Source organism: Procambarus clarkii, chromosome 13 (assembly GCF_040958095.1).
Source record: "Procambarus clarkii isolate CNS0578487 chromosome 13, FALCON_Pclarkii_2.0, whole genome shotgun sequence".
In the NCBI taxonomy this organism is placed as follows: Eukaryota; Metazoa; Arthropoda; class Malacostraca; order Decapoda; family Cambaridae; genus Procambarus; species Procambarus clarkii.
In genome coordinates this window covers 7,785,631-7,805,836 of record NC_091162.1, presented here as the reverse complement: position 1 = coordinate 7,805,836, position 20,206 = coordinate 7,785,631, and the positions used below count along the sequence as shown (strand labels likewise).

The 20,206-nt window shown below is 44.7% G+C and overlaps 1 protein-coding gene across 1 annotated transcript in view; it reads right to left on the bottom strand.

Annotated features, from left to right (window-relative positions):
* Positions 1–10,497: 10,497 nt before the first annotated feature.
* LOC123749736 (protein groucho) overlaps positions 10,498–20,206 on the bottom strand; it is a gene marked incomplete in the record, with an annotated part of 135,633 nt that continues 125,924 nt past the window's right edge. Inside the window, 5 exon segments of the mRNA XM_069323609.1 lie at positions 10,498–15,252; positions 15,421–16,294; positions 16,438–16,523; positions 16,810–17,070; positions 18,967–19,095. Of these exon segments, the coding sequence (XP_069179710.1) occupies positions 15,145–15,252; positions 15,421–16,294; positions 16,438–16,523; positions 16,810–17,070; positions 18,967–19,095 (1,458 nt within the window).

Sequence of the window (20,206 nt, the reverse complement as noted above, 5' to 3'; positions counted from 1 at the left end):
CAAGGGCGGGTTGATGTGGGTCAGGTCAAAGGTTAGGGTAACCCGACCCAACATAACCCAGATGACCTCTTTAACAAATAAATGGTCGAGGGAGAGGCTAGTGAAGGAGATCCTGGAGACTAGGGGAGGCTAGTTAATGGATAGAGAGACAGGAGGGGCGGTGAATGAGCTATTGGGTAAATAAGTTAATGAATAGCACCTCTGAGTATCTTCTACTTAGTGATCATATCTTCAGTAGGAAATCCCACCGTGACAAGGTAACTGAGGAAAGGAGGATAGAAGCACAAACCAGTGAATCTGTACGATGGTACAACATGGTTGCAGCTGGCAATCCCAATCATTATGGCCGAAGAGGAGGACGACGAGGGAGAGAATCAGTAATAGCGAGAATCCGTCTGGGATACAAATATCCATGGAGATATGGAATGGAAACAACAGTTGACCAGCGAAGTTGCAGAATCTGTGGTGAGAGTGATGGACACCGCCTTGACCACTATCTACGTGAATGTGAACACCTGAGAGACATTAGAAGTATGTGTAGAATAATAAACCCCACATTGTTTGAGTTAGGAAAACACTATTTGTCAAATATTGATACTGTTCTTAAAAAATTTCCCCATTTTGCACCCGCAAGATAACGTAAGCTTTTAAGGGTTGATAGATATTAATCTTCTTGTTTGAGGAGCTGTTCACTTGAGACAGTTAAGCAAGTCCCAGCTGTGTCTGGGTACAAGTGACAGGATGAACAACCCAGCGGGTTTTCTTCCTATTGGGGAGTGTTGTACATGCTGCTATGGTGGTGTGTCCACTCACAGGATGAGTGGCGCTGCCCAATACTGTCACTATGGCGGTGTGTTCACTCACAGGATGAGTGACGCTGCCCAATACTGTCACTATGGCGGTGTGTTCACTCACAGGATGAGTGACGCTGCCCAATACTGTCACTATATGAGTGACGCTGGCCAATACTGTCACTATGGCGGTGTGTCCACTCACAGGATGAGTGACGCTGCCCAATACTGTCACTATGGCGGTGTGTTCACTCACAGGATGAGTGACGCTGCCCAATACTGTCACTATAGTGGTGTGTCCACTCACAGGATGAGTAACGCTGTCCAATACTGTCACTATGGCGGTATGTTCACTCACAGGATGAGTGACGCTGCCTAATACTGTCACTATGGTGGTGTGTCCACTCACAGGATGAGTGATGCTGCCCAATACTGTCACTATGGCTGTGTGTTCACTCACAGGATGAGTGACGCTGCCCAATACTGTCACTATGGCGGTAAGTCCACTCACAAGATGAGTGACGCTGCCCAATACTGTCACTATGGCGGTGTGTCCAGGACTGTCACTTATCCTGTGACTGTCACTCACAGGATGAGTGACAGTCATCCTGTCTTACTCATGACTCATCCACAGACTACACATAGATAAATGATACAAGGTACTTAAAATACCAGGAGTGTTGTGGCTACTTAGATCAGGTACCAGGAGTGTTGTGGCTACTTTGATCAGGTACCAGGAGTGTTGTGGCTACTTAGATCAGGTACCAGGAGTGTTGTGGTTACTTAGATCAGGTACCAGGAGTGTTGTGGCTACTTAGATCAGGTACCAGGTACCAGGAGTGTTGTTGTTACTTAGATCAGGTACCAGGAGTGTTGTGGTTACTTAGATCAGGTACCAGGAGTGTTGTGGCTACTTAGATCAGGTACCAGGTACCAGGAGTGTTGTTGTTACTTAGATCAGGTACCAGGAGTGTTGTGGCTACTTAGATCAGGTACCTGGAGTGTTGTTGTTACTTAGATCAGGTACCAGGAGTGTTGTGGTTACTTAGATCAGTTACCAGGAGTGTTGTGGCTACTTAGATCAGGTACCAGGAGTGTTGTTGTTACTTAGATCAGGTACCAGGAGTGTTGTGGTTACTTAGATCAGGTACCAGGAGTGTTGTGGCTACTTAGATCAGGTACCAGGTACCAGGAGTGTTGTTGTTACTTAGATCAGGTACCAGGAGTGTTGTGGCTACTTAGATCAGGTACCAGGAGTGTTGTGGCTACTTAGATCAGGTACCAGGAGTGTCGTGGTTACTTAGATCAGGTACCAGGAGTGTTGTTGTTACTTAGATCAGGTACCAGGAGTGTTGTGGGTACTTAGATCAGGTACCAGGAGTGTTGTGGGTACTTAGATCAGGTACCAGGTACCAGGAGTGTCGTGGTTACTTAGATCAGGTACCAGGAGTGTTGTGGTTACTTAGATCAGGTACCAGGAGTGTCGTGGTTACTTAGATCAGGTACCAGGAGTGTCGTGGGTACTTAGATCAGGTACCTGGAGTGTCGTGGGTACTTAGATCAGGTACCAGGAGTGTTGTTGTTACTTAGATCAGGTACCAGGAGTGTTGTGGGTACTTAGATCAGGTACCAGGTACCAGGAGTGTCGTGGTTACTTAGATCAGGTACCAGGAGTGTTGTGGTTACTTAGATCAGGTACCAGGAGTGTCGTGGTTACTTAGATCAGGTACCAGGAGTGTCGTGGGTACTTAGATCAGGTACCTGGAGTGTCGTGGGTACTTAGATCAGGTACCAGGAGCGTCGTGGTTACTTAGATCAGGTACCTGGAGTGTTGTGGCTACTTAGATCAGGTACCAGGAGTGTCGTGGTTACTTAGATCAGGTACCAGGTACCAGGAGTGTTGTTGTTACTTAGATCAGGTACCAGGTACCAGGAGTGTTGTTGTTACTTAGATCAGGTACCAGGTACCAGGAGTGTTGTGGCTACTTAGATCAGGTACCAGGAGTGTCGTGGGTACTTAGATCAGGTACCTGGAGTGTCGTGGTTACTTAGATCAGGTACCAGGTACCAGGAGTGTTGTGGCTACTTAGATCAGGTACCAGGTACCAGGAGTGTTGCGGGTACTTAGATCAGGTACCAGGAGTGTTGTGGTTACTTAGATCAGGTACCAGGAGTGTCGTGGGTACTTAGATCAGGTACCAGGAGTGTCGTGGTTACTTAGATCAGGTACCAGGTACCAGGAGTGTTGTGGCTACTTAGATCAGGTACCAGGTACCAGGAGTGTTGTTGTTACTTAGATCAGGTACCAGGAGTGTTGTGGTTACTTAGATCAGGTACCAAGAGTGTTGTGGCTACTTAGATTAGGTACCAGGTACCAGGAGTGTCGTGGGTACTTAGATCAGGTACCTGGAGTGTCGTGGGTACTTAGATCAGGTACCTGGAGTGTCGTGGTTACTTAGATCAGGTACCAGGAGTGTTGTGGTTACTTAGATCAGGTACCAGGAGTGTCGTAGGTACTTAGATCAGGTACCAGGAGTGTCGTGGGTACTTAGATCAGGTACCTGGAGTGTCGTGGGTACTTAGATCAGGTACCAGGAGTGTCGTGGGTACTTAGATCAGGTACCTGGAGTGTCGTGGTTACTTAGATCAGGTACCAGGAGTGTCGTGGGTACTTAGATCAGGTACCAGGAGTGTCGTGGTTACTTAGATCAGGTACCAGGAGTGTCATGGGTACTTAGATCAGGTACCAGGAGTGTCGTGGTTACTTAGATCAGGTACCAGGTACCAGGAGTGTTGTGGCTACTTAGATCAGGTACCAGGTACCAGGAGTGTTGTTGTTACTTAGACCAGGTACCAGGAGTGTTGTGGTTACTTAGATCAGGTACCAGGAGTGTTGTGGCTACTTAGATCAGGTACCAGGTACCAGGAGTGTCGTGGGTACTTAGATCAGGTACCTGGAGTGTCGTGGTTACTTAGATCAGGTACCTGGAGTGTCGTGGTTACTTAGATCAGGTACCAGGAGTGTTGTGGTTACTTAGATCAGGTACCAGGAGTGTCGTGGGTACTTAGATCAGGTACCAGGAGTGTCGTGGGTACTTAGATCAGGTACCTGGAGTGTCGTGGGTACTTAGATCAGGTACCAGGAGTGTCGTGGGTACTTAGATCAGGTACCAGGAGTGTCGTGGGTACTTAGATCAGGTACCAGGAGTGTCGTGGGTACTTAGATCAGGTACCTGGAGTGTCGTGGGTACTTAGATCAGGTACCTGGAGTGTCGTGGGTACTTAGATCAGGTACCAGGAGTGTCGTGGGTACTTAGATCAGGTACCTGGAGTGTCGTGGTTACTTAGATCAGGTACCAGGAGTGTCGTGGTTACTTAGATCAGGTACCAGGAGTGTCGTGGGTACTTAGATCAGGTACCAGGAGTGTCGTGGTTACTTAGATCAGGTACCAGGAGTGTCGTGGGTACTTAGATCAGGTACCAGGAGTGTCGTGGTTACTTAGATCAGGTACCTGGAGTGTCGTGGTTACTTAGATCAGGTACCAGGAGTGTCGTGGGTACTTAGATCAGGTACCAGGAGAGTTGTTGTTACTTAGATCAGGTACCAGGAGTGTCGTGGTTACTTAGATCAGGTACCTGCAGTGTCGTGGTTACTTAGATCAGGTACCAGGAGTGTCGTGGGTACTTAGATCAGGTACCAGGAGTGTTGTTGTTACTTAGATCAGGTACCAGGAGTGTTGTGGTTACTTAGATCAGGTACCAGTAGTGTTGTGGTTACTTAGATCAGGTACCAGGAGTGTCGTGGGTACTTAGATCAGGTACCAGGAGTGTTGTGGCTACTTAGATCAGGTACCAGGTACCAGGAGTGTTGTTGTTACTTAGATCAGGTACCAGGAGTGTTGTGGTTACTTAGATCAGGTACCAGGAGTGTTGTGGCTACTTAGATCAGGTACCAGGTACCAGGAGTGTCGTGGTTATTTAGATCAGGTACCTGGAGTGTCGTGGTTACTTAGATCAGGTACCAGGAGTGTTGTGGTTACTTAGATCAGGTACCAGGAGTGTCGTGGGTACTTAGATCAGGTACCAGGAGTGTCGTGGGAACTTAGATCAGGTACCTGGAGTGTCGTGGGTACTTAGATCAGGTACCAGGAGTGTCGTGGGTACTTAGATCAGGTACCAGGAGTGTCGTGGGTACTTAGATCAGGTACCAGGAGTGTCGTGGGTACTTAGATCAGGTACCTGGAGTGTCGTGGGTACTTAGATCAGGTACCTGGAGTGTCGTGGTTACTTAGATCAGGTACCAGGAGTGTCGTGGTTACTTAGATCAGGTACCAGGAGTGTCGTGGGTACTTAGATCAGGTACCAGGAGTGTCGTGGGTACTTAGATCAGGTACCAGGAGTGTCGTGGGTACTTAGATCAGGTACCAGGAATGTCGTGGTTACTTAGATCAGGTACCAGGAGTGTCGTGGGTACTTAGATCAGGTACCAGGAGTGTCGTGGGTACTTAGATCAGGTACCAGGAGTGATGTGGTTACTTAGATCAGGTACCAGGAGTGTTGTTGTTACTTAGATCAGGTACCAGGAGTGTTGTGGCTACTTAGATCAGGTACCAGGTACCAGGAGTGTTGTTGTTACTTAGATCAGGTACCAGGAGTGTTGTGGCTACTTAGATCAGGTACCAGGAGTGCTGTGGCTACTTAGATCAGGTACCAGGAGTGTTGTGGCTACTTAGATCAGGTACCAGGTACCAGGAGTGTTGTTGTTACTTAGATCAGGTACCAGGTACCAGGAGTGTTGTTGTTACTTAGATCAGGTACCAGGAGTGTTGTGGCTACTTAGATCAGGTACCAGGTACCAGGAGTGTTGTTGTTACTTAGATCAGGTACCAGGAGTGTTGTGGCTACTTAGATCAGGTACCAGGAGTGTTGTGGCTACTTAGATCAGGTACCAGGAGTGTTGTGGCTACTTAGATCAGGTACCAGGAGTGTCGTGGGTACTTAGATCAGGTACCAGGAGTGTTGTGGTTACTTAGATCAGATACCAGGAGTGTTGTGGTTACTTAGATCAGTTACCAGGAGTGTCGTGGTTACTTAGATCAGGTACCAGGAGTGTTGTGGTTACTTAGATCAGGTACCAGGAGTGTTGTGGTTACTTAGATCAGGTACCAGGAGTGTTGTGGTTACTTAGATCAGGTACCAGGAGTGTTGTGGTTACTTAGATCAGGTACCAGGAGTGTTGTGGTTACTTAGATCAGGTACCAGGAGTGTTGTGGTTACTTAGATCAGGTACCAGGAGTGTTGTGGTTACTTAGATCAGTTACCAGGAGTGTCGTGGTTACTTAGATCAGGTACCAGGAGTGTTGTGGGTACTTAGATCAGGTACCTAGGACCAGGAGGGCACGTAGTACTAGGAGACTTGGATATTGTATTAGTAAAGTACTTGAGAATTGAAGTACTAGAGAATTTGAAAACTGTAGAACTAGGGGGGTGGGGGACTTAGATACTGAGTAACTAAGGAACTTGGATATTGTAGTACAAGGGGGAACCTGAGTATTGGAGTTCTTAGGGACTTGAAAATTGTTGTACTGTGATACGTTGGTGTTGAAGAATATGATGATGCTGGTACCAACACTCCCGACCTGAGCCTTAGTGAAAGTTGTTCTCATTGCCCTTTTCTTTTGTTTATTTTCTACCTTTTCTCTTTGCCCTTTTCTACCTTATTTATTCTTCTTTCCGTCATTATTAGACAAACAGTATGGATGTGATTTTGAGGTTACAAGAGGATCCTGTTTGATATAAGGGAGTGGAAGGAGCTAGAATTAGTGGATGCATTTCCCGCCCAAGTTGACGACGTTCTAATCTTCTAGAAGCGTCATGAACATGATCAAAGACACCGAGTGACGGTCAGTCAGGTGAGCGGCTCACATGAGGGACCTCCCTCGCTGACTGGGAGCCACTGAGCCAGTGACTATCGTCTTCAGCTCTATAGTTGTTGGTCTTTTCGACATGTTCGATGCTGTATCAACATGACCGACTCATTAGAGGAAGAGATATAATATCCAGAGGTGTGTGACAGTCCCGGTGGTGTGTGTGGAGGCCGGCAGGAGACGCCAGCACCACAGGTTGAGTGATAAAGCTACTTAGACATCTGTGGTATTTTCTACGACGATTAAGCTTCCAGATGACGGGTCTCAAGTGCATGTGCTGGTAAGAGACAAGATCATGGGAGATTTACAGTAGGAGTTGATGCCTACTTCAAGCAGAGAGCTGTAGCAGTGACGGGTAAGAGCCAGGGTGGGTGCAGGAGTGAGCCTCAGCCGTCTGATGGCCCGAAGCAAGAGTTGCATCCTGCAGAACGTGACTGAGAACAAGTGCTCGTCCATTGGTCGGGCTGGCCAGTGGTCGGGCACTTGGTCTCAGTCACGTAGCTACTGGGAGCTACTCATATCCAGATGTCACCAAGGCGAGAGTGAGAGAGTTGCTGGTTTGTTAACAAAGTTGAAATATAACCTATTAGAAGGGTAGCCTGGGGATGCCAAGGGTAGTTACTTTTCTATCTTCCCTACCCCTACCCTTCTCTTGTCCTATTTCCTACCCATTTTTCTCCTTTCTCTTCACCTTAATCTCCCTATCCTCCTATCTACCCGCCTGGTGTCTAACCTCAAACAGATATTTCCATTTACTGTACATGTATACAAGGAGAGGTACCCAGCAGTGCCCGGGGGCCCTTTCCCTCCCTTACTCCTCCACCTCCCCCTATTCCTGCTCCTATTCCTCACTACTCCTGCCCCTTTCTAGTCTTCTTTCTAGTCTAGTAGTGACAGCTGACTACCTTGAGGTTACCTTGAGGTGCTTCCGGGGCTTAGTGTCCCCGCGGCCCGGTCGTCGACCAGGCCTCCTGGTTGCTGGACTAACACCCAGGTACCTATTTTACTGCTAGGTAACAGGGGCATAGGGTGAAAGAAACTCTGCCCATTGTTTCTCGCTGGCGCCCGGGATCGAACCCGGGACCACAGGATCACGCGTGCAGTGTTCTGTCCGCTCGGCCGACCGGCTAGTATACTGGCAGGTGGTGGGGAAAAATCGTTGTAGGAGTCTGAATGTGGCGCTGGCACGCTGCTTCTTTCTAATCCTGGCGACCATAACCAGCCTATGTTCATCCCGGACCCCAGACGGGATAAACCCTCTGACAATTTGCATTAGGCTACCCTCCAACTTCAGACAAATTCTGTCTTATATATATAATGAAAATCATTTTGAAGCAATGGAGTGACTTTTAACTCGCGACCTGGTGTTTCCCAGACGCCTGCCTTAACTAACTCGGCCACAGTTGGGTTAACTGTAAAAACCTTGGTTGTGCCCCGGGTTGGGGGCCTCCAGAACTTTCCAGAGAGCTCAGTAGACTTCTGGGCTGGTCAACTTGTATATCAGCGTGGCCGAGTCAGATAAGGTAGGTGTTTGGGGAATCTCCAGGTCGCAAGTTCAAGTCACTCCATTGCTTCAAAATGATTTTCATAGATATATTACTTCTTGTGATATATTAATAAAAAGATAGGGGTGGTAGAAGGAAAATATTAAAGTGTTCGGTGAGAATCCAGTGCACCCTAGGCAGAGGTGCCATAGGCACAATTAGAGAACACTGTATAAACATCAGAGGTCCGCGGTTGTTCAACGTCCTCCCAGCAAGCATAAGAAATATTGCCGGAACAACCGTGGACATTTTCAAGAGGAAACTAGATTTATTCCTCCAAGGAGTGCCGGACCAACCGGGCTGTGGTGGGTATGTGGGCCTGCGGGCCGCTCCAAGCAACAGCCTGGTGGACCAAACTCTCACAAGTCGAGCCTGGCCTCGGGCCGGGCTTGGGGAGTAGACGAACTCCCAGAACCCCATCAACCAGGTATCAACCAAGTAACCCATGCAGGAGACTTCCTCCTGGCAGTACCCATGTCGGCAATGGGCATGCGCCTAGATCCAGAATCCCTTCCTGTAGTAGTGGCCCTCCGCTTTGGTGCCTCAATTCACACTGAATACAAGTGCATTTGCAACAGGGTGGAAGCAGACTGCATGGGTTGCACTGCGGAAAATCCAAGGGCTGGCATGCAAGACACAACGAGGTCAATGACATCATCAAGAGGAGCCTCGTCTCAGCTCGGTGCCCAGCGGAGAGAGAACCTCGCATCCTAGGGGACCAAAACTCGGATGACCCCACACTTCGCCCTGATGGCATCACTATATTCCCCTGGAAAAGGAGCAGAGAGCTGGTGTGGGACTACACATGTGTATCCACCCTGGCTCACACCTACATACGCTTCAGTGCCGATCAAGCAGGTGGGGCAGCCAATCAGAGAAATGGCAAAATCAACAAATACAAGCGTTTGGAAGGTTACCTTTGAGTGTTTCCGGGGCTTAGCATCCCCACGGCCTTGAGACCTAGGTCGTCGACTAGGCCTCCTCGAAGTCAATACAACTTTGTTGTATTATCTTTGTAGCAATGCATGGCCCCTGGGGTAGGAGTGCCTTGGATTTCTCAAGGAATTGGCCTCCAGCAGAGACCCAAGGGCTGCCAGTTTTTGTTTCAGTGTGGTAATTTTTACTTTTCATAATAAAGTACTGTATTAGGGGACTTTAATATTGTAATGCTAAGGGACATCCACATTGTAGTACTAGATTTTGGATATCATAGTAATAGGGGTGTATGGTGCTTGTAGCAATAGGGGATGAATATTGTAGTACTAGGCAACTTGGGTATTATAATACTAGGAGTTACATTATACATTAAGCAAGTCTGCTCTAGCATTGAAATGTTCAAGCAAGGCAAATTTTCTCTGGGATATTTTAAAGGCAAATTATTGGTCATCAAAGAGCTCTACTCTCATCATCCAATGGATCAGTTTTGTAGTCAGTGGCATTTGGATAGTCAGGAGTCGGCCATGACTACCACCAGGATTTCATGAGCTGAATGACACTATAATGCTTTGATTACCTTGACATAAATTTAAGAACTGTAGACTTGATAGGTAAGAGTGGAAACTCTGGATGTCTCGCGTAACAAAGCATTCAGCCGTGATTCAGTAAGGGAAAAGTGTTTTGTTTGGTAATAAAATATAAACATTACATTAATCCACTCGGCTGCCATATTACAATTGTATCCTTGATCTCATAGTCCAAGTCGGCCAACAGTGTCACAGTTCACTAAGCGTGTAAATGTAGTACATAATGACCAAAGAGGAGCACATTTAGTATATCACATTATAACAGTAAATGTTGCAACTTTATGATGTACATATTGTGAATATTTTGGTAAAAATGTGGTAGACTGTAAATCATTTATTATAGTTATATTTACTATTTCCAGTGGCCTCTTTTATATTGTTGTATATTAAGTATACAATTTTTATATCTTATGACTTGCTGGTAGGAATGGCAAAGTGGCAGCCATAGAGAAGGTTTAACCTGGTACTTATGACCTCCCACGACGGACTTCTTAACTCGCCAGAGCCATTAGGGAGATGGGATATACTGTATTAAAGATATCTTACAAAGAATGAGAATTTAACACTGGTAGGCCATATGAAGGGTAGAAGGAAGGTGATATCACCCGAGAACATCTCCAACCTTTGAAATTATAAGCCAGACCCGAGATCATGTAAATCTGATTAAAGAGAATTATTTCATTTGTCATAATATTAAGGGATATAAAAAACATTTTTATTTTACTGTTTTACTGCAAATCTCTTACACAGTGGTGTTGCACTATTCAGTGTGGAGAGGGCATAATACATTCACTAATTGTACACTTCTGCGAGACTTGATGTAGACGAGTTGTGTACACAGCTGGGACTGGCCAACTATGGCAACTATGAAATCACATTTTCTATGATTTCCTCATTAACAAGTCAACTTTTCCTGGACTGTTAAACTACACTGGTGGCTTAAAGCACCATCAATACAAAAGCACCCCCTCCCACCAAAGAAAAAAACAAAAATCTGTACCCATGGATTATTTGTCCTCTAATATAGAGAAAAAAAAGAATCCTCATGTGTTTGGGTACTGACTTCCATGTTGATGCCATAGCCTATACCCCTCTCAGCTGTTGTAAACACCCATGTCACAATATTGAATGTTGCATGTAATTTGAAATCCCGCCATCAGCTGGGTGAGGGAACAACGACAAAGGAACACAAGCCCCTGGAGATGAAGGCTCGCCTGGGATCTTGGCCACACTGTCATGTCACACATCACATCCCCACAACTCAACACCTCACAAAAATACACAAATAATATCACTACGCCTTAAGTATTTTGTTTCAACTATTACAAAAGGATTATTACAAAAGAGATCAGGTTTCTGCTGGAAAAAAATAGTTTTATTTTTAATTAGGACAAGTTTTTATAAACTAAATGGTCATGGGAAATAACATGTGTTCCTGAGAACACATTACCTGAAGCTGTCTACAGCCTGGAGTTTTAGGTTTGCCTAAATAATGCCTTGAAGATAACAGCTACAAGATAAAATGACCATTAACCCATACCTCCACTAGGCTCATTCTCGTAAACCTGAGGTAGTGTTTTGTGGGCCATCCTTACTCGCAGTGCCGTAAAAAAAAAAAAAAAAAAAAGTGTGTGCATCTGAGTCTATGAGGAATTCCATTAGAGAAATACTACCGTTTATTTAAATACCCGTTTTGTAAATCCAAACTCTGCCACAAGATTCCTCGTAACAAAGCGTTATGTGGTAACTGTCGAGCAATCAAGTGTCCACAAATGGCACACACGTGGCTTGGCCCACCAGTGGTTCACAGGTGGCTTTGCCACAGTAGATCTGGTATGACTCGACCAGCTTTACAAGTATCACGAGGAGGCAGGACCTCCACAAGACCGTTTTTTTATCACATCGTCCACTCTTCTCAAAATAGCACCCAACATTCGTATTAAGATATCCAACAGCCATCCAGTATAATATATCAACCACCATTTTTGTACAAGTTCAAGTGCAATATTTCCACGTCCGTCAAATCACTGGTCAAAGGCAGCTTTATTATACTCTTGAGCCGTAATAAGCAAGACACACAAGGCCTTAAGAGTGTACATTTGGCCTTACACTAGTGGAACAAAATAAAAGGAATTTTCATTAATCACTGGAAGTGGTCAACAAATCTCGAGGCATTTCTTGATAAAATACCTTCAACGAATTAAAGATAAACTCTCGTATGGAGTAATGCCACGAATCTAGGTGGTAAAGACCACTCAAAATAACAGTTTTTGTTGACCAAATCCAGAGTCAATACACATAGTGCAAGTGAAGGTATTTGTCTTCTGCAGCGTGTTGGAACTCTAGATAATTACGTATATAACACGTTTTATTAAAAATAAGTTTTCCAGCCAGATACACAAGACAAAATACTTCACCATAATAAAAAATACAAAAATAAGCTTGGAGCCATATCCAGCGGGCACTGTGGATGGGTCACATGTTACTCCATCTCTCCCTTACTGTTAATACTTCTCAGGCATAAGCTAATTCAGAGCCTTTGTCAAGGCACCCTAATTTTCAGTCTGGGGTGGGGGGGGGGGAGATGTGGCTAGATAACATGTCACCGTGGGAGCTCGTGTCTCGCTCACACCACAAGCAATACATGCGCATGTCAAGTGTGGTTAGGACCCCCTTTCTCAACTGTCTTGTCATCATGAACATATTGCAAAGAGTCATTCCTAGCCGGAAACTCGCCACTTGCCAACTGGTCTCCAATGACTGCAATGAATAAGCAATGTCTCTCACCTTGCCATATTTTTCAACGCAACTAAAATGATCAATATTTTCTCTACCTTTCTAACATTGCAACAATCAGTATTTTTTATTCTTAACAGTTTAATAATGCTCAAAAACACATTCTTTAACCACCCACACAAAATAATGACACTTAAACCCTTTCCACCTTAGTAATGCAGTCACCTACTGAACATAACTAGGTTTTGTACTTTTGTCATAATTATATTTAACAAGAAGAGTTTCACATTTAATCAGTCACCCACAGATGCCCAAACCCAGGTCGCATGCATCACACAAATGCATACACTGTAAAACTGGCAAAAATAAGTTAAAATAGTCATAGGTTAAAATAAAATAGCCGTGAAAATATGTTCATCGAGAAAACTGAAAGGCTGTAAACGCGTAAGACTTGCGTGGCAGCAGCTGCTTTAATAATGTTGGCATGTGGTGTGCACTTAGTGCGACCTGAATGCATCTTGATGTGACATACTGTTACCCGCACCATCCCAACCCTTCCCTTGCGCTTAGGACAGTGCACCTCTTGTCTATCATGTACGGATTTCAATAATCTCATTCAATATTTGAATTAACGATACTGTTCTTGTGACCATTTGGTGACCATGTTGTGGACTGTCTTCCGCTGTGCTGTTACATGCAATACAATAGATTGGTGGTGTCAGTCCGCGTAGACGCTGCCAACATACCCCCAATCTTATGGCCAAACGTTCACAGGAACATGTATTTTGTATTCAAATAATTAACATCTTTCTTACTCTCCAACATGTGCTCAGCATTAAGATTAAGATAATGCCTTTCCTCACATGACTATCATTTGAGACAACCAACTAGACCAACAAAATGATGCAAGGCATAAAATATTTCCTGGGCATTGTTCGGCATTAACACAGCATCTTGGGCAACACTATAGCGGGTCAGGTATAACAATGCTATAAGTTGAAAATATTATTATGCAGCTCAAGTGATTTTATCGAGGCATGATAATGTTGTGTAAGGCCTGAGCTTCAAGACACAGATGATATCCTTACCTGACAACGCAAGGCCACTGGGGGATGGGGGTAAACACCACTAAATATGAAACAAGACGTTGATTTGGTGCTTTACAGGACTACTGACGTACCCAATCTATGGCATGTCTCCATCACTTTCATTAAAACAAAGATAATACTGGAATATAAATAGGTCAAGAACAGCATCCAACTCCTCCACCAATCACGAGGACCACACCACTGATGCTGTAGCAACAGCCACTGTACTAGGCCCAGCACAATACTCCAAACTCCTGATATGTTCATTAATACTATTATCAATTCCTCCCCATCCCAATAAAGAGGTTTTCAAGGTCAGACCATAAAAGTAAACATTTTCATAATTGAGGTATTTTGCTTGTTAATGCTTCAGGCACAAGACTATATTTCGTAGTGTGATGTCCGTGCCTAAATCATTAACAAAGGAGCACAAAAATAATCATCTAGCGTGCTGCGCCTGCATTATACTTCACACTCACGAGTGCAACCACTCGCTTGTAACTCAATACCGACAGAATGCATAAATACTGATAAATAAGGAGAAATTTAACAGGTAAGGAATGAAGAGAATATTAGAAAGCTGCCATTCTCATTTCAACATTTTTCAATACTGAATGCTTCAAATTATTAAACCAATATTCTTGCATCGTGAAAATGTTACACTCTTATCCGTGTGAACAATTTTTAATTAATATATAAATAAAACTGATGCCCATGATTAAACTACTGTCTAAAACCATATTATGCAGCACCATCCACGAGGAGTGAATGCCGAGTGCGGGAAACTGCAAGCCTTTCAAGCCCTAGTGTTTCACAAGTGCTGCACCTCACACTGCACATGGCAGCAAAGACATGGGGGCTGGCTTGTAGTTGGTGAGCCAGTGTTAACACACGCCAGCCACAACTCAAGTCAGGAATGCCACCTTAGCTCTCACAGCCTCGGTCAAGTTAATAAATTGACAACTATCCGTTGTCTTTTTAATGAGCAAGACCTTGACAATAATAATAATACTTTACAAGTAGTCTCTCATTAATCGAGACAAATCAGCTACAGAACCAAAAATGGCTCAAATGGACAAGGACAACCAAAATAGGTAACTGAAGAAACCTACCAAATCATCCACCAGACTGTCCGTCTATCACTCGACACCTCTACTAGTCGCTACCTCCTCCATATTGAACACTTGCACTCCACTACGAGGGGCAAAAGCAGCTTTTACCAATGACAGATGCCCTGGAGGGAGAGGTTTCTAATCCTGCTGCTGGTCACATGACCAATAACAGATTCAGTTTCTTGCACCAACATGTCCTTCCATCACATACTTTGTTTGACCCTAAACATAAGCAATACAGATACTATCACCTGGGGGTTCTGTATATGCTCGTGTCTTGCAGCAACGCCTGTGCTGTGAGCCACTTTGTCCTCTTGGCCTCAACTTGTGTATCCTCAATGTCTGATGATATTCAGCTTGTCCATGGCACAAATTGACAAGCAATGCTCACAATACTCAGGCTTATCTATGTGTCTTGCCATTTCAGTAGATGACCTCGTATACGGTTGCCTTCTTATCACCAGACCCCGTCACAATGTACTTGTCGTCAGCGGAGATGTCACAGCTCAACACTGACGACGATTCCTTTGACTGTAGGACAAGAAACCAACGTGTTATTGTGTGTCCATCTCGGTACATAACTTGAGTTAAATGTATTTGGTGAATGATAAAATTTGAATATTTAAGATCAATATTTACCTACGTAAAAGGACAATTAACAAAGTATACCATACATGTATATTAGTGATAATTACATACCTGGAATATAGAGGCACCGTAGGGCGTACGCCAAGCATTAAGCAAGTTGTCCTTGCCAGTTGACACGAACCACTTGCCAGCATTTGCAAACTTGAGGGAAAGGACACACGATTCATGAAGGTGAAGTTGGTACTTGTCTGGTTTGTTCACGTGCAGAACTTCCACATTAGAACTCTCCATTCCTACAGCGAGCCACTCGCCAGTGGGACAGTAACCCAGGGAGAAGATCTGACTGGTAAAGTCGTGTTGTTGCAACTGACGACCCTCCCGTAGGTCCCACGACCTCACGGTGTTGTCAAGGCCGCCTGTCCACAATTTTGTGCCATCAGGTGAAATGTCAATGCACGAGGCACCGTCTGTGTGTCCCTGGAACTGTCTCACAAGAGTCTGATTGTGCAAGTCCCACACGGCAATGTTACCGTCACTACAACAGCTGAAGCACACCTTGGAGTCCGGACTAATGGCCAAGGCGTAGCATGCTGGTGCAGATGATATCAACTCTGCTTTGATTCTCGGCGTCGGTGTTGCCAAGTCCCAGATACTTAACGTGGAAGCCTCCCCACCCACTATAAGCGTCCGCATGTCAGGTAGAAGCTTGACAGAACGGATGTAGTTATCTCGTTGAAGGCAGTCGAGCTGAGACACGGGCGTCTTGGAGCCGGGTTGACTGATGTCCCACACCTTGACGCAGCCCTTGCCGCCCGTGTAGACGTACTTGGTGGGGTTGCTGATAGTGACGGCGCACACCACCTCACCATGATGCAGGGTGTTGATCTGACGAGCGTGTCGTGGTATACCCGACGCCAACAACGCATCTGAGGGGAATGGAACTGGCGCCAGTTGACCCTCACCGTTCACGTGGAAGCTGTACGCCCTATAAAAATATACATCAGGTCAAACTTCAACTGAGTGGCCAAAATAAATATACAGGGTATATTACATACTGTATATATATGGCAACATGGCTGTTCATGTGATCAGCTACAACAAATTATATTTAATTTGATATACACTTACGGTTTGCCAGCAGAGCCATTGGTGGGAATGCCATTGGAGGCCAGCGTCGGGGCCCTAACAGCACTGTGGGGATCATAGCCGGATACCTGCGGAGATACCATAATGATACACTCTCACACTCAACTATAGACTGGAAACACAGTATAAATGTTATGGTACAGCCACACAACACCAAGCAGTTAAGTGGTGCAGCTAACATTACAAGCAAAAAACTACAATGTATAGTGAAAGCTATGCAGAGGACGGTATGCTTTATTTGGTTTAGGGGTCACTATACAATATAGTCAAGAGAGGTAAGTTAGGGCAACCCAAGAAGGTGAGGAGCAGGAAGTGTGGATGGGTCTCTAGTGGCGAGGGTGTGCTTCTACTTACCGGAGGCCGGAGGTAGTTGTTAGCGTGTCCTGGGGGGTAGGCAGCAGAGGGCGGGAGGTCAGGACGGGGCGGGCCCGGGGGCAGGTCAGGTCGGGGGCCACCAACGCCAGGGGGTAGGTAAGGGGAGGGGGGAAAGTGAGGGGGTGGCCCGGCACCCCCAGGGTGCACCCCGGGAGGTTTGACACCGGAGGAACCAGGGGGCGCAGAGGGGGCACAACTCCCCCCACCAGACTTGGACGTGGGGGTGGAACGAGGGTCACCCTGCAAAACACAGAACAAAAACAAACAAAACAAAATGAGGGGCGGGAACACAACAGAACAAGCAACAACAAAAAATAATAATAATAATAAAAGAAAGGCTTGCCTGGGGGAGACAGAGCACGCCAGCGCCCCCCTGCAGGAGGTCTGCACACTAACACAAGCAACACACACACACACACACACACTCACATTCTCCACAATATATTTAATGTGTGGATATTATGGGAGACATTACCAAGCCAGTCTAGTCCAGCAGCCAAGGTGTAACACACCATGCAGGGGAAAGTCCGCCACAGGCACAGCTATCACAACACATTTTACACATGCATGTGACTATATACCATATTATACCATATTTTATATATATGTGTGTATATCACGAAAATAAACACGTGATTAAGAATGTGACAATGTCAGACCACGGAGGAAAATGAAACAGGAATTTCCTTAAGTACTTTCGTATATTAAATACATCTTCAGAAGGAATCATTCCTTCTGAAGATGTATTTAATATACGAAAGTACTTAAGGAAATTCCCGTTTCATTTTCCTCCGTGGTCTGACTTTATTATTATATATATATATATATATATATATATATATATATATATATATATATATATATATATATATATATATATATATATATATATATATATATACACGCACACACACACACATATATTCAAAGAAATAAATAACGGTTATTTATTTTTTTGTACTAAAAAACTTCTCATTAAAAACTAACTTTTTTTAGAGCACCCTCAATACAATGTTAAACGTATTGTGTACTGTGTGAGCATGTCGTCATACTCGAATACAAACTTAACGGAGATTTTATTGAAAAACTAAACAATTTTTCATTTACGTTCGAATTTTCCAGCAAAGTGGTGCAGTCACAAATCTTCATCTATATTCCTTGAAATTATATAATTTATTTTGTATATACTTCCCCATGATGTATTCACTTTCAATTACCAACCTGTCCTCTTAAAAATAACGTCGCTTTTGGCCCTTTACCGGTATGGCTGAAATTGGACATAATTTGAAAATGAAAATAAATTTGGGATTTTGTTTCAACAACAGTAAGTTAAGGGTCCTCTGATAGGTTAGGAGGGCAGGAATTTCTCCTAAAGTTTCAAAACTTTATGAAAAACGTTAATTGAACGTTTCCTCTTCTAACCTTACCGAGTAGGCCGGACAACTCAAACAGAAAACGGAACAGTACGTCACTTTTGTGAGTCGATTTCATTTTAAATTACGTCCAAATTTTGCCATAGCGCGCATACGAGCCAAAAGTGACGTTATTTTTAAGAGGACGGGTTGCTGTATTCACCTTTTCCATGATGTATTCACTTTCCCCATGATGTATTCACTTTCCCCATGATGTATTCACTTTCGCAAATGATGTATTCACCTTCCTCATGATGTATTCATTTAATCTGATTAAGTTTTAGTTTTCAGACAAAAAATACTAGTTGGCAACGTGTCTTTCTTGACAGATTTATTTGCGACTTAAAAATTATAAATAAAATACTTCAGAGTTGACCAATTTCTTTACAATAAAACTCAAAGTGTAGCAAACTATACTGGCGTTCTAACAGTAATATAACACACATTAAACATATATTGGAAACATTATAGAAGCAAATAAACTAAACACATTAGTGGGGATAATCTGACCTCGTCAACACAGACTAAAAGCAGAACTACACACAGAAATCACAATAGTGTGATGCATCAAATGAACAAATCCACAAGGGCCGTGACGAGGATTCGAACCTACGTCCGGGAGTTCCCCAAACGCTGCCTTAATCGACTGAGCTACGACATGGTCAAAAGAGTTGAAACCGAAGTTGTACTTGGGAAGCAGTAGCAGGAGGAGGATCAGACTTACCTTCTCATGCTTGAGCTGAGGCGTGGAGCGGGAGGAGGAGGACTGAGAGGGCGGTCTTTCAGGCTTCTTCTCTCCGTTCTCTCTCAGGTCTCTGTGGTCACCATTGGCCTGGGGCGGTGTGTGGGGGTCCTGTAGGGGGGAGGGGGGAGTTATGACCACATGTTGTAGTACTTCACCACACACACACATGTATACTACCCCACACACACACATGTATACTACCCCACACACACACACATGTATACTACCCCACACACACACATGTGTACTACCCCACACACACACATGTATACTACCCCACACACACACATGTATACTACCCCACACACACACATGTATACTACCCCACACACACACACATGTATACTACCCCACACACACACATGTATACTACCCCACACACACACATGTATACTACCCCACACACACACACACACACATGTATACTACCCCACACACACACACACACACATGTATACTACCCCACACACACACACACACATGTATACTACCCCACACACACACACACACACATGTATACTACCCCACACACACACACACACACATGTATAGTACCCCACACACACACACACACATGTATACTACCCCACACACACACACACACATGTATAGTACCCCACACACACACACACATGTATACTACCCCACACACACACATGTATACTACCCCACACACACACATGTATACTACCCCACACACACACATGTATACTACCCCACACACACACATGTATACTACCCCACACACACACATGTATACTACCCCACACACACACATGTATACTACCCCACACACACACATGTATACTACCCCACACACACACATGTATACTACCCCACACACACACACACACACATGTATACTACCCCACACACACACACACACACATGTATACTACCCCACACACACACACACACATGTATACTACCCCACACACACACACACACACATGTATACTACCCCACACACACACACACACACATGTATAGTACCCCACACACACACACACACATGTATACTACCCCACACACACACATGTATACTACCCCACACACACACATGTATACTACCCCACACACACACATGTATACTACCCCACACACACACATGTATACTACCCCACACACACACATGTATACTACCCCACACACACACATGTATACTACCCCACACACACACACATGTATACTACCCCACACACACACATGTACACTACCC